This window comes from Leptopilina heterotoma, unplaced genomic scaffold, assembly GCF_015476425.1.
Source record: "Leptopilina heterotoma isolate Lh14 unplaced genomic scaffold, ASM1547642v1 Lhet_46, whole genome shotgun sequence".
In the NCBI taxonomy this organism is placed as follows: domain Eukaryota; kingdom Metazoa; phylum Arthropoda; class Insecta; order Hymenoptera; family Figitidae; genus Leptopilina; species Leptopilina heterotoma.
Genome location: NW_025111092.1, coordinates 1,207,325 through 1,235,157, shown reverse-complemented (window position 1 = coordinate 1,235,157; position 27,833 = coordinate 1,207,325). Strand labels below are relative to the sequence as shown.

The 27,833-nt window shown below is 24.0% G+C and overlaps 1 protein-coding gene across 7 annotated transcripts in view; it reads right to left on the bottom strand.

Moving 5' to 3' along the window:
• LOC122507326 (whirlin) overlaps positions 1-27,833 on the bottom strand; it is a 240,588-nt gene that overhangs the window by 88,938 nt on the left and 123,817 nt on the right. For 5 of the 7 annotated variants that reach the window (XM_043619982.1, XM_043619986.1, XM_043619984.1 and 2 more), the window contains one exon: positions 9,560-9,714. The exons of the other annotated variants lie outside the window; for them this stretch is intronic. In XM_043619982.1, the coding sequence (XP_043475917.1) occupies positions 9,560-9,714 (155 nt within the window). The remainder of the gene's footprint in view (positions 1-9,559; positions 9,715-27,833) is intronic. 7 annotated transcript variants of the gene reach the window in all.

The following is a 27,833-nucleotide window of genomic DNA, read 5'->3' as shown; positions in this document are numbered from 1 at the left end:
AAATGTATATAATTAATTGTACAAAAAGCATAATTTCTAAATGTTATATAACACAAGTGCACTCAAAAGTCCACAAGAATTCCTCCTCTCTACGCGACTTTTTGCATTATTTCTGTGGCTAGGAAAAGAGGAAGATAAGAAGATATGAAATACGACTTTCTGGCACGCTGTTTCGTATTAAAAGAGAGAGAGAGAGAGAGAGAAAAGAAGAAAAAAAAAGATGGCAATAAAATATCCCAAGAAAACGTGCAACCGATTGGTATCCCTTTTTGAATCTTTTCACTTTCATCTTTCTCTTTTCACGAGATGAGAAGGTAAAAAAAGAAAATAAGAAAGAAAAACAAGAGGAGGATGATCCTGACTCTCTCTCTCCTTCTCTCTCCCTCGTTTATAGTGCAGTGCACGTTTATCTATTGAGAATGGTGAATACACAAGTTCGCCATATCGCATCTGTTTACTTTGCCCCCGGAGCACCTACATATCAATTTATCTCTCCATGCACCCGTGCAAGATCTCGAGATGCAGCGTCAGGGGTCTCTCTCTTTCTCTTTATGCTATATTGTATACATATAAAAGGAAAGGAACAGGAAATGAAATATCGATGTCCTGCCGACTTCTACATAGAAAAGCCATTAAGTCAAGCAAACTCACGTTCCAAGGAATATAACACTCCGAAACAAGTTTCACTTCAATTCACGAAACATAAAAATTTCCAGTCGTATTACAACTTGACAGTTTACATCAATTACTCTTTAAATAGTTGAGTAATTTTAATTATTCTTTAATTCTCAATTAATGTCAACTTCTATTAATTAATTGGTATAACAGGGTTGACACAAAAAATTAATTTTGTTTTTCCCTGACATCTCCCTGATTTACAGAGAAATAAAGATGTTAAAAAAAGGTCGATTTTTTCCCCCGAAACAAGAATAGTAAATTTCGAGTGAATTCTTATAGATTTTGAGCTCATGAATCGAGTGTTAACCCGAGTCAAAATTTGAACTCTCTTTTAGTTCTCCAAAAACCTCTTTTTAACCTCTTTTATTAAGCCTCTTTAATACTTCTAAATCCTCTTTTGAACCTAAAAACTGCAAAAATTGATTTTTCCGCAATATTAGAGGTTCATAAGAGGTTAAAAAGAAAGTAAAGAGGCTTAAAAGAGGTCCGAAAAAAGATTTTTTAAATCTTTCGAAAACTAAAAAACCGCTGCCAAGTTGTACATTTTTATAATTTTGGTGTTCATTTCATGAACACTTTGCTTCCTCATAGAAATAATAATAATTGAAATATAAGAATTACTTTTTATAAAAGGGTTAAAAATCATTAAATCTTGGTCCGAAAAATGTTTTTTTATACATTCTATAAGATGGTAATAATAGTTTAATAATTACACATAAATTAATAAACAAGAATGTTGAAAAAATGATATTTTCCACAATTTTTGATTTTTCAAATACCAATAATTTCATAATTTTTGACCGAATTAGGTTCAAAAATAGGTCAATAGAAGCCTTTTTCAATGCTCTACAAGTTGGTAATGAAACTTTTAAAGTTTCTTTTATGTTTTTCAACAAAATTTTCAAATAAGTGTTATTTTCGAAAAATTTAGATTTTTAAAACTTTAATATCTCTGGCTAATATAGACGAAAAATGTTCAATTGGAGCTCAAAAGATGCATCTGAAAAAACTCTACAAAACTAAATACAAAACAAAACTAAACTTCTACATTTTTTAACAAAATTTTTAAAAAAGTCTTATTTTTCAAAATTTTTGATTTTTAAAAGTTTAATATCTCCGGTTAATATGGACGAAAAATGTTCAATTAGGGCTCAAAAGATGCGTGTGAAAAAACTCTACAAAACTAAAGAAAAACATTTATAAGTGTCCTAACATTTTTTTAAGTTATGTCGTAAAAACGTTTTTTTACAAAATGAAAAATGCAAAAAAAAAAATAGTTAAATTTCATGAATCGGGTTGAAAATACTTTTATTTTATGACCCCCGGGGAGACCTACAATTTAAAAAAAATTGAGGCCTTTAGCTCCTTCCCGTTCTGAGATATTGTGGCAAATGTAATGTTAGTACACACACACACATCGGGACAAATTTTTAAAATCCGTTTTTTGGACTTCGGAGGTCAAAATACGTCAAAATTTTTTTTTTATTTATTTAGAACATTTATACAGGGAGTTCCTGTGCATATATAAAGTACTAAAGTATTAGGCATAATAAAAAAAATTTATAAATATGTCAAAAATGCCAATCCAAAATTTTGCTAATACAAAGCTTCCTTTATGAGGAAGCAATTGGAATTTTTTTCACAGAGATATATTTTAATTGCCCTATAGAAGTTGAAAATAATAGTTTTTGAATGATTTCAATAAATATATTAGCATAGATAGAAATTTAAAAAATTTAAATTTCATAAAAATTTGAAATCCTCTTTTTAACCTCTAAACATCTGAATATGGATTTTTCCGCATCGTTTTCAGGTTCAAACGAAGTTTAAAAAAAGAGGGTTTAAATTTTGACTCGGGAACCTTCATTTCCCCTCATACCCTTGGAAAAATGATGAAAATGAGGAAAACCCATGAAAACTCTGCAAAATACGAATTAATTTAGAATAAGAGCAAAAAGGATAAAAATATATCATAAAATATTTTGAAATATTTTCTGGTCTACAAATAACTGCTATATGCTCGGTTACTATAGGAAAAGTTGGAAAATTTATGAAAATTCCTTGAAAAATGTACCAAAATGATTTTTAAGTGGTCAGAATCAGTTTAGAGTTGAACAAAATTAACTGAATTTGGTTCTAAAATAATTTTATATGTACAATGATATCTACATTTTTCCTTGATGTCCGAAAAATGTGTGAAAATCTCGGAAAACTCAGGAAGAGTGAAAATAGTAAAAATTATCTATTGATGTTGTTTCAGAACTGACAGAAGTAATTCAAATTCATTTCTAAATTATTTTTTAGTCTGGAATAACTGTTGCAGGTTTTTTTATTGACCGGGAAATTCGGAAAATCTATGGAAAAATTGTGAAAATTGTAACGAATTGTTTTTTTGTAGTCACAATCAGATTAGAGTTAAACAAAGTTTGTTTGAAAGAATTGAAGATTTTCAAAAACAATTTTATGATTGATTATTCAAAACAATGAAAAACTTGTCAAAGAAAAACAATAGAAATTATGAGACAAGTTATTATTTTGGTTTCTCGAAAATTTACAGTTTTGTTCAAAATATTATAAATTAATTAATAAATAATAATAAATAATTAATTAAATCTATTATTATTTTCGTTTCAGAAACGTTTCCTTTAATAGTAAACTAGATTCTTTTAATAATTAAAGGATCTACTTTAAAAGACTTTCCTTTTGTTTACAAGAGGAAATCCTTTTAAATAAATATTAAAAGAAAAAACCGCTTAAGATAAAAGGATTCCTTTAAAGTTAAATACACAGATTGTTTTTTCAGTGTTTTTAATCTCTTTTTTTATTATGTATTAAAATTACAAGACTTTTATATTTCAGTCTGACTCAAAAAGACTTTTACTACTTAAACAAAAAATTTGATTGTAAAGTCAGATAAAAATTATATAAAATACAGTTTTAGTTAATAAAGCAAAAAAAAAAAATCTCACTCAAACTGGTCAGGGAACAGTCATTATTAAATTATTTTTATAAATAGGTAATAAAAATTTCCCAGGAATTCAATTATTCTCATAAACAATAAAATTTTTTACAATGATTCAATTTTTTTCGTATAAATAATAAAATTCTTTTCAGGAATTTAATTATTTTCATTGCGAAATTCCAATTATTTTTAAAAATTTTAGTAAAATTCACCGAAAGAATTCAATTATTTAAAAATTTGGTTATAAAATTCTTTATGATACTTCAATTTTCAGACATTCAATTATTCAATAAATATTTAAATTCAATAAATAATTAATTTCTGTATTTAAATAATTGAATTTTTGCATAATTTTCTAACAAAAAATTGATTTAAAAATGAATTTCAGTTATAATTGTAGACAATAATTGAATATTAAAAGTATTATAACGTAAATGTTTGGAAAGAAATAATTTAAAAAGGTTTCAAATTAAAATATGTGAAAAAATGAATTTTTTATATTTTTAACTAACAATTCTGTGGAATTATTTTTTTTGAGAAAGTTTAATTGCGGATTTTTTTTTTTTTTGAAATTATTTGAAGTTTTTATTTTTGAATATATATTTAATAAAACAATTTATAAATAATCGAAATTTTATAAAATTGAATTGTTAACAAATGGATTTGAAAATTGTCAAAGAAATTTTTTAAAAATTATTAAAAATAATTGATTTAATTAAAGAGGAATTTTAGTTAAAAAATTCTAGAAAATAATAAATATTTGTTTGTACCTTTGGCCTCAGTAGTAAGAGTAAAATTTAGTCAGACAGAATTTTTTACAGATTCTCCACAATGAAGTTTCTAAAATTAAAATTTAAGAAATCCCGAGGTGGAAAAAATTCGTTGATCCGAAGTGTCTTGACAAAATTTAGAAATTTTGATTTTCGAACTTCTTTAGATATTAGTGTATGGTAAAAAAATAAAAATCGACTAGTAAAAATATAATAATAAACACTACTTGATTAATTAAACATAAATTTATTTATTAGAATAATAATATTGAGTTTTGATTGAACTTTAATGAATACAGCAGTTGCTAAATTTAAAGATTTCAGTGATTTCGCTTTTTTCTGTTAATTAAAACTTCTATTAATTTGTTTTTTAAAATTTCATCATCTCTAATACTTTTTATTTTACTTCCAAATTTGACAGTAATTTCAAAGTGAGATGGCTCACCGGCTTCTCTGTTTGACTCACAAGAAAAGTATGAGTCCGGGTTCGATTCTTTGCGATTGCAGATTTTTCCATATCGAAATTTCTTTAAATTCAATTTTCTGAACTTTATCATGAGAATAATAAAAAAATGTTAAGTTTCTTTTTGTGCCTAATTTCACTAGTCTTCCATTTCTAAAAGAGACAAAATTGCGGTTAATGTCGTTTAGAAAATAAAACGATAACAAAATTTACATACTTATGGTTAGCAGCAAAATGTTGCTTTCTTTAACACACGAAAATTTTAAAACTTTATTCGATAAACAATATATATATATATTTTATACTGTATTGGAAATTGATAAATTGTTTTTTGCGAGCATAAAACTGGTGTGTACTTTGAGTTTAAGGGCGGCGATTTACCTTGAAGCTATTTGTGTAAACCTTCGATAAGGTGAAAACTTTGTGTTGTGCTATGGTAGCAGTTAGTAAATTTACGACAATCAAATGTCCACTCAAAACTTTTATAGCTGGATCTATATGTATATATATAGTGTATGCTGTATATATACGAAAGTACAATGTTGTTCTCCACATTCACTTTGTCCCTTAAAACCACTTTTCATCAATGTCGATAAGTTTTCAACACCATACAATTTCAACTTTATTGCTTATAACAGCTTCTTTCAACGACATTCGCAAACATTGTAAAATAGAAAATGCTTCTTTTTCCGTGGTTTACTAAAGTAATTTCTTGGAAAATCTGATAAACACTGTTGTTTGTTAGTTTCAAATATTATTATTGCTGTTGATGCAAAACATAAATTATGTACGTATATTGGGAGGGTTTAAAAAAGACATTGAAAGCAAAGAAAACAAAATTATTGGACATAATTTCTATCAGGAAATTTAATTTTAAAAAGTATTAATTTCAAATTGTAAAGAAATTTAATTTGCATTGTAGCAAATTAACATTTTGCTAAATAAAGACTAACTTTTAGTAACATTTTATTTGTAAAATTTCAGTAAAATTTAGATTGGCTAATTTTCAGTAGAATTTGACTAAAATTTGCGAATCTAAACAGCACCAAAATTGTCATTTAAATAGAACATTTAAAATTTAACATTTAACATTTAACATTTAACATTAAAAATAAATATCATTTGGTATAAAATTCACATGACATAAATATCATTTCATATGAAAATCATTTGACATAAGACTCATTTAACATAAACTTCATTTGATATAAAACTCATTTATCATAATTCCCATTTTAAAAAAATCATTTGAAATGCATTTAACTTAACATAAAAACCATTTGACATAAGTTTCATTTAACATAAATTTTATTTGAAAGAAAATTCGTTCAACATAAAATTCATTTCACATAAAACTATATTGGCTGAAATTTTTAAAGTAATAACCAATCAGATATTATCAAGAAAATTTTGATTGGTACAATTTTAAAATTATCGCCTATATTTCTATGTCAAATGAATTTTATGTCAAGTGAATTTTATGTTAAATGAGAATTATATTAAATGATTTTTGTGTCAAATGAATTTTATGTCGAATGAAATTTATGTCACATGAAATGTATCTCAATGGCTTTTATCTAAAATAAATTTTATGTCAAATAAAATTTATATCAAATGAATTTCACGCTAAATGACATTGATGTCAAATAAATTGTACTTCAAACGAATTTTATGTTAAAATGAAATTTATGTCAAATGCCATCGATGCCAAATAAATTTCATTATTCAAATGAGTTTTATATCAAATGAATTTCATGTTAAATGAAATTTATGTTAAATGGTTCTGTGTCAATTAACTGTTATTTGAAATATGATTTCGGGAATATTCATGCGTCTAAAAATTTGCACTAATTAATGGACGACTTTTCACTAATTCAGATTTAGAGAGTCAATTTACCGACCTTATAAGCAACAAAATTGTTATTTTTACCAAAATTGCAATGCAACAGACTCGGAGTGGTCGATTTCTTCATGTTTTTGTAATAATTAAAGATAAACGAGTGATAAAATCATTTCAAATTCAATTATTTTTTCAAGAATTGTTGACTAAAATTCTTCTTTAAATCGATTATTTTCAATAATTTTTGAAAAAGTTTTTTGGCAATTTTCAAATCTATTTGTTTACAATATTCAATTTTACGAAATTTTAATGATTCGTAAATTCTTCAATTAAATATATATTAGAAAATAAAAACTTCAAATAATTTCAAAAAAAAAAATCCGCAATTAAACTTTTTCAAAAAAAAATAATTCCACAGAATTGTTAGTTAAAAATATAAAAAATTCATTTTTTCACACATTTTAATTTGAAACCTTTTCAAAATTCAATTCTTTCTAAAAATTCACACTCTGGCTTTATAATATTCAATTATAATCTAAAATTTTAATTGAAGGCCATTTTTTAATCAATTTTTATTAGAAAATTTTACTAGAATTCAATTATTTAAATACCTACAAAAAAAACAATTTACTGAATAATTGAATGCTTCTTAAAATTCAATTCCCATAAAGAATTTTATCAATAATTTTTTAAAGAATTTAATTCTTTCGGCAAATTTTGCTAAAATTTCTAAGAATAATTAGGTGCATCTTTCGAGAAATTCAATTAAAATTAAATTAAAAATAATTGAAATTCTGCAATGAGTTTTATTATTTATGAAAATAATTGATTTCCTAAAAAGAATTTTATTTTTTACTAAAATAATTTAATCCCTGTAAAAATATTATTATTTATGAAAATAATTGAATGATTGCGAATATATTTATAAAAAATTTGTAAATAATATTGAATTCCTGTGAATGTTTTATTATTTTATGAAAATAATTAAAGGTTTGCGTAGAATTTTATTAAATTTTTTTTGTAAATAATTGAATTCTTTTCTAAAATTTTATTAAAATAGTAGATATTAAAAATCATTGAATTGAGGAAAATTTTTGAAAATAATTGAAATTTTGACAAGAATTTTATTCCGCGCCTGCGTTCCCTTATTGTGAAAATTTCGAAGTAGGGGACTGAGTCCAGTTTCTCTACTATGCACACTGCAGCGCGCCTTATAATCTTCGCCTGTGTTTCAATGCTGTTTACAGTGAAATTTGGAACTAAGGCCCTCTATACACTATACGCAATACCCTAAGATGCGTTTAATGGAAATAAATTAATGTACTTTTACTGGACTGAGTCCTGTTTTTTCAATATTGACTCCCAGTTTTTCAAACTCCATTTTTCTCCGTGCTGTAATTCTGTTTAGGGTTCAGATAGTAAAATATAAATTCTGTTGTAGATATATAACATTTCTGTTACTTGTCAAAATAATAAAATGTCAATTCTGTTCCATACCATGTATGTTAAATAGCAATTTTGTTTCTTGTATAAGTTCAATAAAATAAGAATTATTTTGCAGCTCAGGTAGATTAAATGACAATTGAGTATTCCGATCGAAGAACCGGTTATGATTCTTTTTAACTAAAAATCATTGTGAAATAAATAACAAATTAAAATGTTTTAAATCACCATTTTTTCAGCAACTTTTTTGTAATCTTTATACAAACACGAAATGCTTACAAGAAATTATAATTTAAAATACGTTTTTAATTTAGAAGCGGAGAATTTTGAGTCTTAAAAAATTATAACAGGTTCTTCGATCGGAACAACTATTTATTGATAATAATTTTCTTTTATGCTTATCAGATCGGTAAATTGTCAATCCTGTTGCAGATCAGGCATGTTAAATAACAAATGTTTTATAAACAATTTTGTTTCATGCTACGTCTGCTAATTGATAATTCTGTTTAAAGTCCCGGTTGTATGTCACTTCTGTAAAATAAGAATTCTGTTGCTTGCTATTTCGGTAAATTAGCAATTCTCTTGGATGTCAAATGTATTAGAAGATTATTAGAAGAATTTTGTTAAATATCAGTTTTCTTAAATGATAATTCTATTCTTTTTCAGGATTAGATAACAAATTACCAATTCGTTTGCTTGACAGTATATGGTTAATTAACAATTTTGTTTTATGGCCATACAGTGAAATATAAATTCTGTTCAATGTTAGTTCTGTTAAATAATAATTCTGTTACTTCTGTTAAAGGACAATTTTGTTACAAGTCAGTTTGTCAACATAACAATTACGTGACAATTACTTTTAAATTTCAATTCTGCTGCACGCTTTTCTGTTAAATAACATTTCGATTGTTTGTCAGTTTGGGAATACTCATGCATCCCGTTATAAATCAGTTCTGTGAAACAATATTCTGTTATATGCCAGGTTTTCGATATAATAATTCTGCTGACAAGAGTGTCAAGTCAGTTACGTGACTATTCTGTTGCATGCATTTCATGACAGTTCGGTTGTTTGTCAGTTGGGTAATTTCAGTAGTGCAACATTGCGACAACATTGACATCATTTCCGTATAAAAAGTAAAAATTGATGCAATATTGACAATATATCTCAATATTGACACAAGGACTAAAGTATTATAAGTTACTTTCTTCCTTTTTTCCGGGTAACAATCAAAAAAGGAACCATTCTACAGTAAGGACTCTCGAGTACCAGAAAGTTTGTAACTCCACAGTGGTTTCTTTTCAGAACAAATACTAAATGTCTAAAATTTAAAAAAAAAATGCTAGAATCTGTGAAAGCTAACGAAATAGAAAAAAAAAACGAAATGGAATGGAATAATTTTGACCTGGTCCTGGGCATATCGGACCCTAGACCGCTGTCCTCGCTAGGTGACCTATATTCCTGTGTTTCCCTTGGTGAATGTGGTCCCTTGACTCCTAGGGGAACAGCCTCAACGTCCGCCAGTCGTCCTGATCGGCAACAACCACTGGATGCACCCCTCTGCGGGAAATTATCAAGATCCAGTAAGGTCGAAGGTCACCCCCTTTTTGTTTTGTATAATAAAATTGAGCTTGCCCGAGCTTTGTTCATCATCAATCGCTGGAAAACCTATTCTTTTCTTTTTTTATAGTACTACAATTCTACATGTTCTTTTTTGATTCTTTGTGTTTCAAAATTCGAATTCAACTTCCCATGCAACTAAATGACTAAGGATAAAAAAAACACGACGATTCCTTAAGAAGTAGGCCAGCCGTGACAAAATGCAGCACGTGACAAGGTAACGCGGTCAGCTTTTGTATATATATATATGAAAAGTTCAGATATCATCAAGAACAACCGAGTGTGCATCATCAAACATAATTCTCCTATTGTTTTATTATGACTTTAAATAAATGAAAGGAAAATTTCCTGTATTGGAAAATTTAGTTTCTTCTTTTATTCTTTTTGACTGACAGTTGGCTCATTGGGGAAAATGATTTATTATAGGAAAATTTGATGGAAAACTAAAAAAAGTAAATTTGTTTCAAGTAAAAACACAAGGCGTTAATCAAGTTTGTAAGTTAACCAAGTCAGGAATAAAATGAATTTAATTTTCGAGTACAATGGTATTATTGTTTTCCATAACTGAACAAAAGTAATACCTTATTTATAATAATTAAAAAAAATAATTATAAATAATAATTATGATTCACAACTCTTTATTATTATCAGTAATTGTGAATAATAATTATTTTACATTTATAACAATTATAAATAAAAGTTATTATTTATTTATTAAGAATATAAATGGTTTATTACTTTTTAATAATTGTGACAAAAAATTATTCTTTATTTATATTAATTGTGAATAATAATGGCTTATTAATAATAATAGTTTTTAATAAAAATTATTTCTCATTAATAACACCGTCCGACACGATTTTTCACACACAAAAAAATCAAACATTTTCGGAAACTAGGACCAAAAAAAAATACCCGTGTCTGGCCGTTTTGCTGAATCAAGTCGTTTGTGGCTTCTAGGGGTGAAAACTCGGGGGTTTTTGGGGTCGCTGATCACGAATGCGATGTCAGTTTTTCAAAATTCAAAATGGCGGATCCAATATGGCGGCTGTCAAAATAAAAAATTGATCAGATTCGCTTGAAACTTGTTACTTGGGGGTTTTTAGGGTCGCTGATTACAAATCTGATGTCAGTTTTTCAAAATTCAAAATGGCGGATCCAATATGGCGGACAACTTTTAAAAAAAATGATTTAATTTGCCTGAAACTCGTTGCTTGGGGGTTTTTGAGGTCGCTGATTACAAATCTCATGTCAGTTTTTCAAAATTCAAAATGGGGAATCCAATATGACTGACAACTTTTTTTAAAAATAGATTCAATTTCCCTTGAAACTCGTTACTCAGGAGTTTTTTTGGGGTCGTTAATTACGTATCTTAAGAGTCAAATTTTAAAAATTCAAAATGTCAAAATACAAAAAAGAATCACACAATTAAATCTTTCAGTTTCATTCTAGATCTGTAATCTGCATTTTGATCCTACATTTTGAATTTTGAAAATCTTACTTAAGATTCGTAATCAGCGATCCCAAAAACCCCCCGAGTAACAAGTTTCAGGGAAATTGAATCTATTTTTAAAAATGTTGACAGCCATATTGGATCCATCATTTTGAATTTTAAAAAACTGACATCGGATTGATTCGCGATCAGCGACTCCAAAAACTCCCGAGTAACAAGTTTCAGGGAAATTGAATCTATTTTTTATTTTGACAGACGCCATATTGGATCCGCCATATTGAATTTTGAAAAACTGACATCGTATTCGTGATTAGCGACCCCAAAAACCCCGGAGTAACGAGTTTTAGGCAAATTGAATCTATTTTTAAAATATAACTTGTCACTTTTCATTTAAGGGTTGTTTTCACCCCTAGAAGCCACAAACGACTTGATCCAGCAAAACCGCCAGACACGGGTATTTTTTTTTGGTCTTAGTTTCCGAAAATGTTTGATTTTTTTGTGTGTGAAAAGAAAAGTTAAATTTTGTAGAAAGGTGTAATAACTAGCAACAATTCGCGCGCGGACAACTTTTTTTTTTTACTATTTTATATAAAATTAACAATTTTAAAAATGACAGAATTTAAAAATTTATAATTCAAATTATATTCACTATTGGCTGAAAAAGTCGAAATCTTCTTTCGTAATTGGAATTTAATTTTATTACTATTAAATTATTAATAACTATAATCTATTGTATACTATTAAGAAATTTTATTTTTTATAGATTAAATTCTTTCTTAATGTCCTTATTGAGTAAAAAAAATAATTTTAGATAATTTAATAAATTGAAATGATTAAATTTTATGAGTTTGAAACTTTGAACAAACAATTTTGACACTTATAAATACAGCAACAGTTGAAAATAATTTTTCTCTTGCAGTCGAACCTTTACAATCAAAATTTTAATCAACCAATTATTTTCAAAGTTGTCAATAAATTAATTTTTGAATATTATGTTTCATAAAGTTGATCTTAGTAAAGTAAGCAAAAAAAAAAAAAATAAATAAAATTGTTACAAGGAAAGGTTTAATAATAATTTTTTTTCCTTCTTTTTAAAAAAAAGTTATATTTTAAAAATATTCTAATTTTGTGTAAAAATAAATTATAATACAATGAATTGAGAATTCTTGTTCTTTTTTAAAAATAAGAAAAATTAATTTTGGATTTAAATTACATTTCTTAAATTATGAATAATAATAATAATAACAATGAGTAAATAGAAGAGATTTTATATCCCATCCTCATATGTGAATCAGAAAAAATCGTAAATTGTATTTTGTCGAGAATATAATTTAAGTTATAAGAATCAAATTATGTCTTCTTTGAGACTTTCAACGGAACATGACAACAACTAAATTAAACTTTTTCGTTCTCAGAGAAATTTCAGATCCTAATTGAAAAAGTTTTACAGCAATTATATTTTTGCGCAATAAAAACATAATTTTATAATAGAGATTATAGCATTTTTTTCCTTGAAAAATATTTATAAAGGAATCTTAATATTCTACCAATAATAAGAAACAAAAATAATAAAATTTATATACAATATTGTATTCTACATTGTAATAATTTATATTTTTAATTTTTACAAAATGAAAACAAATTCCTTATTAAAATTTTTAAATGAAAAGTAGTAGGAGCAAGAAAAATAGTAAAGATCAGGCAAGATACTAAATTCAAACCAAGTTCATTTACAAACCTGAAGAAACGAACAAAAAAAAAAAAAAAACAAAAAGTAAACAAAAAATAAAAGTAGAAAAAACAACCGAAAAATTCTCCAAGTATAGTTCAATAAATAAAAATGCACTAATGATCTTATCTTTAATTGGTCCATTACTTTTGAGAAATTCAAAGATTATTTAAATTTTTTTCTAAAAATAATACCTTCTCATTATACGATATGCTTAAAATCGAAATTATTAAAAATTTATTATTCGGTATTTTTATTTTAGCTAAAAGGTTTGAATTTTTAATTTTTCATCTATAATCAAGAAACAATTCGAATTTGCCGAGTTTTAAAGAGCTTTTTTAAAAATTTAACAAACAATTTTTATTTCTTTTTAAATTTGTATTTGTTAATCATTTTTAATTATTATTTTCATGATTTATATGATTATAGATATGTAAATGTAAAATTAATATGTAATTTATTATAATATAGAAACAATTTTATACTGAAAAAAGTATATTTTGTTCTATTTTTGTCTCATTCTTTTCTTATAATAATAATAAAAATTTCATCCGTCAATCTAAACTTCTAATTTCCACTCACTTCTATAGAAACTTTAACTATACATTTCCAAAGTGAATTTTACTATTTTTTTTTTTTTTAATTTGATTTGCTTGTTACGAATTCTAAGTCAGTTTTTCAATGTTTAAAATGGCGGATCCAATATGGCGGAGAAATATTTTAAAATTATAGAATTTTCATTAAATCTGATGTATAGAGATTCTCGGGATTCTTGATTATAATTTTTATGTTAAGTTTCTAAAAATTCAAAATGGTGGAACCAATATGGCGGATTCTTTTAATTTATCGGATTTGATTGAAACTAGTTACTCAGGGGTTTTTGGGTTTACTGATTATAAATTTTAAGTCAGTTTTTTAATATTCAAAATGACGTATCAAAAATACAAAAAAACAACAATTTTTTTTTTCTCAGTTATTCGGAGAAAATAATAGAAAGATTATCATCTACAAAAAAAAATAATTGCGTAAATTTTGATATATTTAATATCTACTAGGATTCATATAAAAATTCTATTGAATTGTTCTAGTGAAATTCTATTAGAAAAACAAGTCTGACATATTGCATCCGCCATTTTGAATTTTAAAAAACTAATCACATTCGTAATCAGCATTTCCAAAAACCTTTAGACACAAAATTTTACAAAAATTCATTAAACTTTCTTCCAAAATATACTTTAAACTCAAACAAATACAAATCTCTTCCAGAATCCAAGGGTTAAAATATTGAAATTAATAATACAAACTTGTTTAAAAATTGCTTCCAAAAGTAACACAAACTATTTATAAAATTGATCCTCCCTCCGATATGAGAAAAAATCTCTTCAATAAATTTTTTTTCGTAAAAAAAAGCTGTTCTACGTGAAAAATGCGCACTCGGTCGTTGTCACATGAAAAATAAGAGAACCAAAAGGAAAAGGTAAAAAAAAATATTCAGCAAAGCTCAGGCGAACTCGTAACGCGATTATTCTCTGTTCAGTGGTTTTACAGTGGAAGGAAAAGATAAAGACAGTCGCATTCACATCAGTATTATTGTTGAAAGTATTATAAATTATAGAATTGTATAATATATATATATTTATATGTAGGTAGGAATTAATGTTTTATATATTTATATTACGACGCCTTGTGTTTTTTCTCGTTCCTCTTTAGCTTTCGTGCTTTGGTGTAATACTGCACAGGAAATATATAGATATAAACACACCGTGTGATAATGTAAGGCCAAATTAATAATTAAGAAAAAAGCCTGAGAAAGCGAGCGCAACAAGCTTATAAAGAAAGTAATAAAAAAATCATCTATAAAATATAGATAAATGATTGGAGGTAAATGGTGCAAGGGTTTGTACAATTGGAATTCACATGCAACTTCCTGTCAATATTTTAGGTATACATATAAAAGTTTTTATTTCCAGCTAAGGACAAATATTTTATTTATTTATCGAATAAAATATTAAGTAGATATTTCATTCTTATTAAATAACTTATTAAATAGATATTGCTTCTTATTAATAACTATTATTAAAAAGATGTATTTCAATCGATTGCTTTTTGAACAGATATTTTATTTATTTACTTATTTAAATAAATTTTTAATCCATCCTTTTATAAAATATAACAATAAATAAGCAATCTATTTATCATTGTCAATTTAATGCAAAAAATTTAACTCTGCTAAAGACAAGTTTTTTGTTTTAAGTTTTAATAGAAAAAAAGATTATAGAAAATTTCTATAATTTAATTTTGTATAAAATAATTATTAGTATTCGAGTCAAAAAATAAAATAAATTTCTTTTCAAGTACATATCTTCTTCACAGTAAAAAAAAATTAATTGATTAAAATAACTGGTTACTTGTCTATTATCAAATAAATATTTACTTGAATCAAATAACTTTTATTTAAATCAATTAAATGATTAAATTCATATTTGATTCAAATATTTAAATTATTGGTTCGCATTCAATTTCTTTGATTTACATAAAAATTATTTGAGTCAAGTAAATATTTATTTGAAAATAGACAAGTAATAGGTTATTTGAATTATATGAATTTTTTCAGTGTATTAAAATATTTATAAGCATTTGAATGAATATTATTTTCAATTCAATTTTATAAATTTTCACCGCATCAGTCTAAAGAAAAAAAATTTTATTTTTCCAAAATAATAAAAAAGAAAAGTACCAAATCATGTCACATTTTTGGGGGTAGTGAGACCCCCACTCTTTAAATTTGAATTAGTAAAAATGTTTACTAATTCAAATTAGTAAACATTTTTACTAATCCAAATTTAGAGAGTTCAACATTCAATTGATTCAAAAATCAAAATATTAACTATTTTTAAAATATTGTACAAAATAATTCCCACGTCAAAAAATTCAATGGAAATTCCATGGAAATTCTGCAAGTTTTTTATTTTAAACATATTTTAACATTTCCAGGGTTGCCATAGATCAGGGAAAAATTATGGATTTTTATTATAGTACTGGAAAAAATTGAATTTAGAAGAAGTTACAAATGATTGCAAAAATCCAATTTATTTCCAAAAGTAATAAAATTCTTCGCAAAAATTCAATTATGTTTAAAAATTTTTTAAAAATGCCACATCAAAATTTCAATTATCTTTAAAAATAATAAAATTCTTCTGCAAAATTCAATTATTTTCAAAAACTTTAATAAAATTCTTTTGGCAAAATTGCAATTATTTACAAAAATTTTCCTCAATTCAATCATTTTCAATATCAACTATTTTATAATAAAATTTTTCAAAATGATTTAAATTATTTTTAAATAATTTACCGAGATTCCATTATTTTCATGAATAATAAAACTCATCATAGAATTTAAATTATTTTTAATACAATTTTAATCGAATTCCTTGAAAAATGTAATTATTCTTGAAAATTTTATTAAAATTTGTCCTGTGAAGAATTTTATTATTTATGAAAATAGTTGAATTCTTGCAACAAATTGTTAGTAAATTTTTTTTTAATATTTATTTATTTATTTATTTAGAAAACGAGATTCACAATTTATAAATAATTGAAATCCTGTAAAGAATTGTATTATTTATGAAAATAATTGAATTCATTTAAGAAATTTTATTAAAATAGTAGATTTTGAAAATATTTAAATTTCAGAAAAGAATTTCATTACTTGAGAAATGTAATTGAATTCTTGCAAAAAATTTTTGAAAATAATTACATTTTTCGAGGAATTTATTTAGAATTATTGTATTAAAAATAATTGAAATCCTATGAAAAATTTTATTATTTATGAAATTAATTATTAATTAATTAACTCGGAGTGATCGATTTCTTCATGTTTTATAACAATTTTTTGTAAGTTGTTGAATTTCATAAAAATTTGAATTTAAAATTTTTTGAAAATCTTAATTCCTATGGAATAATAATAATGATTAGATATTTATTTAAAAAAGAATTTATTGGTGTTTTGGAATAATTTTACAATTGCAAAAATTCCGAATAGTTAAAAACTAAAAATTCCATAGATTGAAAAAAACCGAGTACATATTTAAACAAATTTATTATATATATATATATATACATGACCATCTCGATAAAAATTCCTAACAAATTGTAGGTTGAACTTTTATTGAATTCTGGTCTATTGCATGTAGTTCATAATTACCAATGCAACCTACTTCTTTTATTTACTGCACTATAGTTACTAAAAAATGTCAATCCCTTATTGTATACATGTATGTATATAAAACAAATAACTAAGAATTTTTGTCTTCAAATAAAAAGAAAATAATTGCGTGAGTTAAAAATAAAAAGTTTGTTAAAATTTAAAAAAAGGGAACAAAAAGTGAGTTAAAAATTTTCTTTCCAGTATAAATACCCTATAAATTATATAGGGTTTGAAATTTCATAGAATCTAAAATTACAATAACTATACATAATTTCTAATTACCAATGCAAACTACTTTTCAAAAAATGTAAATAATAAAGAATTTGCATACTTGTTTGCTCTCTTGGATCAAAATGTAGACTGTACTTGTCGGTCGCTGAGACTTTATAAATGAGTTTAAAATCTTACTCAAAGCTTATATAAAGTACCAACATAGTCATTTATTTAACATATAAATCGTGTTATTAAGATGTGCAATCTTCATATAATAAAAAAGAAAAAATTTTCAAAAAATTTCTTTTTCAATAATGATTCTAAATAATAAAATCTAATTTGTTTTATGTACTTTTCTTTAAGCAGTAACTCAAGTTTTTTTCTTATTTTCTTTTTTTATTTCCCGTTCATTACCTCATAGATGACTATTTTTTTATTGGACACCTACCGGTTGTGTGATTGAAGGAATCTGTCTCAACTGTAAAACAGCTGTAAAACAGCGTGTGTCTCTTTATGACTTGCCGTTACTACTCAAACAATGCAAAAATAGATTGTTACGACAATGATGAACTCAGTGTCTTTTACTCATGTAATTTCTAAAGAAAAATCGAAAATTACTATTTCTATTTTTTACACGTTTTAATTATTGTAAAAAAATTTTTTTGTTAAGTCACCAAAACAAAAAAGAGAAAAATTTTAATTTTGCGACAATTAAAATTAAACTTTAAAAAATTTTCCTTTGACGCGAGAATATTTTTTTAAAATCTATTATATAAACTTTACCTATATATCTAGAAAATAATTCAACTTTCATTTCATAATGAAAATAAAAATTAAACTTAATTAAAAATAAATTAAGAATAAAATTTGAAAAATAAAAATAAAATAAGAAATATAAATAAAAATTAAAAATGTATGAACGTATTTTTTTGTTTCAGCTTATGACAATTAAAATTTAATGATTTTCAAATAATTTTTTTCTATTTTTTAAATATTTTTCTTTACAGAACAAGACTATTTATAAAAATTATAATAAATTTCGTTCAAAATGTAAAAATTTAACGAAATTTTCAATTATTTGAAAATTTGTCAGTTAATTATTTTCGGGAATTTAATCAACTTAAAGCATTAATTAAAGTTTTTCAGAAAGAAAATCTTTTACAATTTCTAAATTAAAATTTCAATTATTTTAAATACTTAATGTTATTTATTTTTTTATGATAATTAAAATTTTTTTAAAATATACAATTTCAAATCCTCTGTAATTTAATTATTTTCTAGAATTTTTAAACTACAATTCTTCAAAAAATAAATTATTTTTTAGTAATTTTGAGAATTCAATTATTTTAATAACTCTAGTATTAAATATTTTAATAATTTAAATGATAAATTTCTTTCAAAAAATAATAAACTACTTTTTAGTACTTTTGAGAAAGTTTTTTTTTGAGAATTCAATTATTTTTATTTAAAATAACTTCTAAAATTCAATTGTTGTAAATTAAATATTACGATATTTAGGTTGCTCTAAAACTATCTGTTTAATAAATAAACAAATTTTTAAAAAAATTTCATCAAAATTTTTGAAAAATCCAAGTTTTTAGGATTTTTATATTGAAATTATTAAAAATTAAAATTTTCTAAAATATCACTTTGAAACTTTTAAAATAGCTTTTTATATCAAGAAAATATTTTTTTTTGCAATACGTGGAAAAAAATTAAAATTAAAATAATTCGCGACATGTTGCGCAATTTTAAAAAACATAGTCAAATAAAGTCAAAAAAGTTATACACTAAATATACATTAAATTTTTAAAGTAAGGAGTATTAAATTTGCTGCACTTAATTTAACAATTTTTAAATTTTTCACATTTAAAAGTTTTGCTTCGTTTTGAAAATTATTTAACATTTTACTAGCTTTTAACTAAAATATATTAAAATTAATAAATTTAAAAAAATTAATTCTGCATTGAAACAATTTTCATTAACATGATTAATTAATATAATTCATTAATATGATTAATATGTTAGAAGAAAATTGAAAATGTTATTAATTTTATAGCGTCAAGAAAGAAGAAACCCTTGTTTTTTTAACTATTTAGAAATAAAAATCAAATAAAAAATAAATTAAAAAAGAATAAAAATAGAAATAAAATTAAATATTAAAGTAAAAAAATATAAATAGAAAATTAAAATATACAATTAATGTTAATAATAAAATTAAAAGTGCAAAAGTAAAATAAGAAAAGGAAATAAAAATAAAAGAATACAAATTCTGTATCAAAGAAGCAAGAGTAAAAAAAAGAAGTATTATTTTCATGACAAACTTAGAAAGAATTGAAATAAGAAAAAAACAATTAAAAATAAATTAAATAACGAATGCAAAACATGAAGTAAATAATTAACCGCATCACGAAGCTGAAAAGTAATTTCTCCTCCTTTTTTTTAACATTCATAATGTAAATCACTTTTTGTATTTTACACACAAAGTGTATAAATAACGTTGACATTAAATTTATGACTTTGCATTGAATTTGTCAGTAAATTTTCTTCTTCATTATGAATAAAATCATAAATTCACCAAGTACGACACTTACTCTCACTTACTTGAGCATTCAAAAGTTCCCCCATTTAAAAATGAAGCCTTACATTTTATAAACAAAATAATATCTTACATTGAAATCTCCATTCATAATTCTAAGATTTTGATGGCACTACTGTGAGAGATTATGGCCAATTGAAAAACGTATTAAGCATGTGTATATCAAATTTTTATAGCCTCCAATATTGCATATATATGCTTTTATAAATTCTTCCTTTCAATTTAAAAAAAACAAACAATTTAAAGGTCGTGCCCTTTGGGTTCTAAATTTTACGAATTCATTTTTTTTTCTTTTTTTTACTTTCATTTAATGAAAGAAAGAAAGTGTCATGTAAAGTTAATTAAAAGTCTTTTAATTCGAAAGACCGTTTATTATTATCATTTGAATTTGTTTATGCGTATGTAAATAAACAAATAAGTAAATAAATAAATTAAGAAAGTTATAAACTAAATATTTGTCCTTTTCAATTTTATGTTTTTTTCATATTCCTTTCAATTCCAAAATGAAAAAAATATGCAGTAAACAGACAGTTAATAATTTCTTAATTTCTGAATATTTTTTTACCTTTTTAAAAACAAATATTGATGTAAAGCTTTAAAATTAATTAAATAAATAAAAAATAAAAATTTGGTCATTTGTTTAAACAATTTATTATTTCTAATTTTTAACAATTTCAAAAATAAAATAGAGAAAAGCATATTTCTATAAGTTTGGCAGCTTTTATTGGTATTATTTAATGTTAAATCAATAAATTAAATAAAATATAAAATTAAATTTTTTATAGTTATGGTTTAATTTTTTTTAAACAATTAATTTTTGTTATAAATTTACTTTTTATTTATTGCACATAGAGAGATGGAGTTTTTTTTCTAATTTTGTAATTTTCGGACCGATAAATGTTAAATGTCAAATCGCTATTTTAGCAATTGTTTAAACCAATAATTGTTGTTATTTAGTAACTTTTTTCTATTGCACTTAGAAAGACGCAATTTTTTTCTAATTTTGAAATTTTTGGACCTTCTTCAGGGTTGCCACGCTTTTGCTCTCTTCAAATTTCCTGACTTTTCCAGATTTTCCTGATTAAAAAAAACGGAATTTTTCCAGATTTTTAATACAAAAATTATTCGAAAATATCAATAACTTCATTTTTAAATAAATATTTAATCATTATTATTTTTTCATATAGAAATTAAAATTTTCAAAAATTTCAAATTCAATAACTTATAAGAATTACTACTTTGTTACTGTAGCTTCTTCAAAAATTATTTTCATCATTACGATTATTCATTTCTAGAATTTTCAACTAAAATTCTTCTATAGGTCAATTTTTTAAAAATAATTTTTGAAAAAATTCTTTGAGAATTTTCAAATACTTTTTTTTACAATTTAATTTTATGAAATTTCGATTATTCTGACATTCCTCAATTAAATGTATTAGAAATTAAAAACTTTAAATAATTTTAAAAAAACTCCATTAAATTTTTTGAAAAAAATTAATTCTACACAATTCTTAATTAAAAGTATATAAAGTTTAAATTATCAAAGATTTTAATTTGAAACCTTTTGAAAACTCAATTATTTCTAAAAATCCACTCTATAATGCTTTCAACATTTAATTTTTATCTAAAATTTTAACTGAAATTCATTGTTAAATCAATATTTATTAGAAAATACTACGAGAATTCAATTCATTCAATTTTTAAGAAAAATTTCATAATTCGAGAAATTTGATTAAAATTGTATTAAAAATAATTGAAATTCTGCCAAGAATTTTATTATAATTTTTGAAAATAATTGAATTTCGGAGAGGAATTTTATTTTTTATAAAGATAATTGAAATTTTGACGAGAATTTTTGTGAATTTTTGAACATAATTAGATTTCTGCGAAGAATTAGAATACTTTCAAAAATAATTGAATTCCTGAGACGAATTTTATTAAAATTTCTTTTTAAATAATTGAATTCTTTTGTGAAATTTTATTTAAATAGTAAACATTGAAAATAATTGAATTTTGACAAATTTTTGAAATTTATTAAATTTCTTTGAAGAATTTTATGGAAATTATTTTTCAAAAATTTTATTGTTACAAAGAATTTCATTATCTATTAAAATAATTCAATTTTTTGAAAAAATATAATTAAAAATGTATTGAAAATAATACTTAAATTGTAATAAATAAATTTAAGCAAAAGTTTTTAAAATAATTCAATTTCTTTGCTTAATTTTAATAAAATTTTTAAGAATAATTGCATTTTTCGAGAAATTTCATTAAAATTGTATTAAAAATTTAAAATAATAATTGAAAATCTGTGATGAGTTGTATTATGTATTTATGAAAATAATTGAATCCCCGTGAAAAATGTTATTATTTATAAAAATTATTGAATAATAATTTTAAATTAAAATTTGTTAGAAATCTTTAAAAACAGGCGAAATTCCAGAAATTTTTTTAAATTCCATTCTATTTCCAGGTTTTCCATACCCTTTTCTAAATTCCATACCTTTTTCATGTTTTCCAGGATTTCCAGGCTCTATGGCAACCATGTATCTTATAAAAACCGACAAATATAAAATGTCAAATTGCTATTTTAGCAATTATTTAAACAAATAATTGTTATTTATTAAATAGCGATTTGACATTTTATATTTGTTGGTTATTATAAGAAGGTCGAAAAATTGTAAAATTAGAAAAAAACTCCATCTTTTCAGGAGCAATAGGAAGAAAGTTGATAAGTAACAATTATTTGTTTAAACGAATATTGTTAAAACATCGAATTCATATTTAATATTTATCTGTTAAGAAACTGCGTCTTTCTAGGTGCAATGGATAAAAAGTTAATAAATGCACAATTGTATGCAATAGTTGTAAGCAGATAACTAAATTTCTTATTTGGATTATTAATTTAATTCTATGTAGTACTAAAAAAAGTTAATTGTTTTATAGAAATTTGTTAATTTCTTGTTTTATTTAAAAATGATATAAATAATCAATAATTAATTGTTTAAACAAATGAAAAATTTATCGTAACATTTAATTAGATTACTATAGTCAAAATAAAACAATGATAGTAAAAAATTTCCATGATTTCAAGGCTTTTTTTTAATATGCAAATAGAAAATCATTGCAGGGTAAAAAATACCCTCCCTTACTCTCAGTGTTACAAAGTTAAACCTTACACTCGCCGGTTTAAAAATGTTTTATAATAATTATAAAAATTATCATAATAATAATAATAGTATAACAAAAAAAATTTATACGAAAAAGTTTGTTATCTAGACAAATATGTTTAAAAGAGTGGTTAGGTAGTAGTTTTAGTATGCTTATATATTATATGTACATATAATCAGGTGGAGTGCTTTTTTCATGCCTCAGGTCCAGAAAAAATTATGCAGAAGAAAAGCAAATATATAACGAGAAAAACTAGAGGATAATCTATATCGATATTAATCGCCTAATGCTAATGTGTGACGAGTATCCTTATAAGAAAATTATTAACACAAACTTCCTTTTCTCGCACCTCTCCATTTGACGAGTATATGTATTACATTTTTTATAGGTATACATTTATAAATTTTTCTCTTCACTTTTCGCCTCAAAATAATGTTTTTCGCGTTCGCTCTCCTTTTGTTTCGGTCTAATGTTCCATTACCACTTGTAACTATATATGTATACATATAGAGCTCTTTACACTTGAGGAGTGATTCTTTAGTTAAAAGCTTTAGCTATCCAATTATCAATAGTGTATATAGGTGTACATGTGAATATTTATCGCAGTAGAGGCAAGTGGAAACGGAACAAAAACACTTCTGTTCATCGCGTTCTATTATATATTCATAAATAAGTGAAATAACAATAATAAAGTTAAAAAGCTGAATGAATATACAATGATATTAAAAAATGGATAAAAATATTACACAAATTCTTTATAAGAATGCGAATGAAAAAATTATATTCTCAATTTTTATAAACAAATTTTTTTTGAAATTTTTTCCTTTTTTAATTTTTCCATCATCTTCCAAAAATCGAAAAAAATTTCTTTATAAATATTATAATGGAAGGAAAAACTATTTCAAATATATTCTCAATTGTTTGCAGATACAGAAAAAAAATTTAATAATAAAAAAATTTTCATTGAAGTGAAAAATCAAATAAAACACACGTTAATGCGTTGTGAGGGTTAATCTTTAGAGTCGGTATTAAAACAATAACATCAAAAAATTTTCAATAAAAATTTTGCACTCTACAAAAATTAAATTTTTTATTTTAACAATTAAGGAGGTTCTATCGATAATTGATTTAATGAACAGATATTGATCTAAATTTTTTAAATACTAAACCGATATGCAATAATTACATATCTGTTAAAACAATTGTCAATAGGTACCTGTGAGATTTACAATAAATCAATTTGTAAACAAAATTTACGTTTCATCTGAAAATATAAACAACACTTATAACGTTTGGCAACGTTGCATGCACTATACACATTAAATTTGAGCGCGAAATTTAAATGATAATTTTCATCACAGGTTAGAAATAATTCGACGTTGCCAAACGTTTGACGTTACCAAGTGAGTCAAAACATTAAATATTTCTCACTGTTTTGACTAGCTGCATCAAGCGATAGAACCTCCTTAATTTTTCTAATGAAGTTTTTTAAATATAAGAATTTTTATGAGTTGTAATTGTTTACACTTACACGCAAAAAATATTTTATCTGCAACAACTATAAATTTTATTGTAATAGAGAAATTTTTAGTTGTTTCAGTTAAGACTTTCGCTATTCTAGAGAAAATTATCGCTGTTCCAAGTAAAATATTTTTTGCGTGCATGAAAAAGCAACTTTACTAAACAGTAGGTTTAATAAATGTTTAAAGATAGTTTTATTCTGCTTTAAACATAGAATTCACTGTCTTTAAACACATTTATACAATGTGACTTGGTATAGGAAAAGGGGGTAAAATTTAAAAAATTTTAAATGGCGGATCCAATATGTCAGATATATTTTTTAAAAATTCAAAGGATTCCCTAAAAGTTCATTACTAAGGGGGTTTTTGGGGGTAGCTGATTACGAATACAATGCCAGATTTTCAAAATTCAAAATGGCGGATCTAATATGACGGACAAAATTTAGAATTTATTAGATTCGCTTGAAACTTTTTACTCGGCTCTCTAAAGTTAAATTTGGAAAATTTTTACTAATTCAATCATCAATTTGTAATCAACGACCCGAAAAAACCTCTCAAGTAATAAGTAGGTATTATTTCAAACGAGTCCGATGAATTTTACATTTTGTCCGCCATATTTGATCAGCCATTTTGAAATTTTAAAATCTGACATCAGATGCGTAATTTCTCATTGTTATTATTTACATTTAAAGAATTTTGTCATTTTTGTTGTTAATTTCTCAAAAAAGTTGTTGGTTATTTTGTCCATAAAGATAAATGTTGTTATTTTTTACGTTAAAAAAATTATTTGACATGTTATTTTGTAAAAAAAAAGTTGTATTTATAAAAGTAGTTTTTTATTTTATAAATGTTTTTCTTTTTTACAACATTTTACCCACACACTAAAATTTTTTAAAAATTTTGCCTGATGACAAACATTTTAAGTACAGTGTTTATAAAATATTCTCAAGTAACAAGTGTACACAGAAAAAAATGCGAATGGTAAAAACAACCACATTTGTGTAGTTAGAAAAAAAGTAGTTAAAACTACCATATTCAGCAGCATTTTAACTACACTTCCTCAGTTAGTGGAACCAAAATGAAGTAGTTGGTTTTATGTAGTTAAAATAACTACTTTACGTAGTTGAAATAACTAACAGATGCTTGTAAATGGCTCAACTATAGTGTAGTAGTAAAAACTATTGTTAAAAATAGTTAATTTTACTATTGTGGTAGCAAAAATAACTATTTTGTATTGGTTGCAAACAAAATGAGACTTACTGTTTTTATATAGTAAATACAACCTCTGAAAGTTGTTACTTTTATGATTTATGTAGTTAAAACAACTATTTCTTACTAGTTGCAGAGAAAGAAAGAAATTTACTGTTTTCATATAGTAAAATGAATTGTTGAAAATAGTTATTTTTACTATTTATGCAGTTGAAAAGATCATTTTTTTCAACAGAGAAAAAACGTGAGTGGTAAAAACATCCACATATGTGCAGTTAAAAAAATATAGTTAAAACTACCATATTCAGCAGCATTTCAACTAAACTTCCATAGTTAGTGGAACTAAAATTGAATAGTAGGTTTTATGTAGTTAAAATTACTACTACACATTATGATTGTGAATAACTCAACAATAGTGCAGTAGTTAAAAGTACTGTTAAAAATAGTTATTTTCGGAATTTCTGTAGTAGAAATATCCATTTCTTGCTATTTGCAAAATAAATTAAAATTTACTGTTCCAAAGAGTAAAAACAACCGCTGGAATTTGTTATTTTTGTGTTTAATGTAGTTAAAAGAACCAATTCTTACTTGCTTTTAATAATTTATCTCTAGGGTGGTAAGAAACATTTATTTTTATAACTACAAAAGTCATAAAAGTAACAATTTTTATGTTATTTTTACTATATGAAAATAGTAAGTTTAATTTTTTTATAACTAGTAAAAAGTGGATAATTTTACTACAGAAATTCTGAAAATAACTATTTTCAACAGTACTTTTAACTACTGCACTATCGTTGAGTCATTTAAAATCATATGCTGGCTACATTTCAACTAAGTCCTTGAGCTTAAAAAATTAGTTACTGCAACTAAACGGAGTAGTTATTATGACTGAATCTAAGAAGAATGTCCTCAAGTACAATGCCAGTCATCGTAGCGTGCGAGCGTGGTTAGGTGGTTAGGTTATCGGTTTGCGAATGTTAGGGTCGTGCGTTCAATCCCCGACGTTTGGGGATTTTTCTCTGTTAGGTGTATAAGAATTTAATATATAAATTATATATGAACAAAAATAGGTAAGAGAAAATATAAAAAAATGGACCTCAATAATAATAAAAAACAAATAAATAATTTCATTTTACTACTTTAAATAGTTAATTTAACTATTTTTTACAGTTGTTACAACTACAATTTGTTACGGGCGCCTATAGGAACTATGAAAATTTAGTTACTGCAACTAAATGAAGCAGTTAGTATGACTAACAACAAATAGTTAAGATAACTGTTTTAGTAGTTAAATTTACTGTAAAAATGGTATTTATTACCACATTTTACAGTTAGACTAACTATTCTGTCATAGTTCATTTTACTAAATAATGTTACGGGCGCCTATAGGAACTACAGGAAATAGTAAAAAAGTAGTCAAATTTACCATATTTTTTTTTGTGTGTACAAAAATTTAATTTATTATTATTTATTTATTTATTATAGTGTATAATTATATATTAATTATATATATATATATTTATTTATTTATTTATTTATTTATTTCAACATTACATGCAGAAATCTTGCCCTGAAATGTGTGTGGGTATAAAAGGTTTATAATAACAAAATAAACAAAAATTTTTCAGTGTAAAAAAATAATAAAAAATTACATTTTTTCATGGTTGAAATAAATCACAATTAATATGTTTGAAAAAACTTAATGGAAAGAATTAAATGTTAAAATAACAATATTTAATTTTTGCACAATGTAACATTTTTGTGAAAATTTTTGTATTGCTTTGATACCGACTCAATTTTTATTCATTTAGTTTGTAGTAGGGAATGACTCGCTCTGTCAAATAATTAATTGGTGATTACGTCGGAACCATTTTAAAATTGTTTAAATCATAGTTTAATTAAAATAAGTGAAAAAAATGTGTCCCTCACAATTTTTATTATTTGCATTTCCTCTTTTT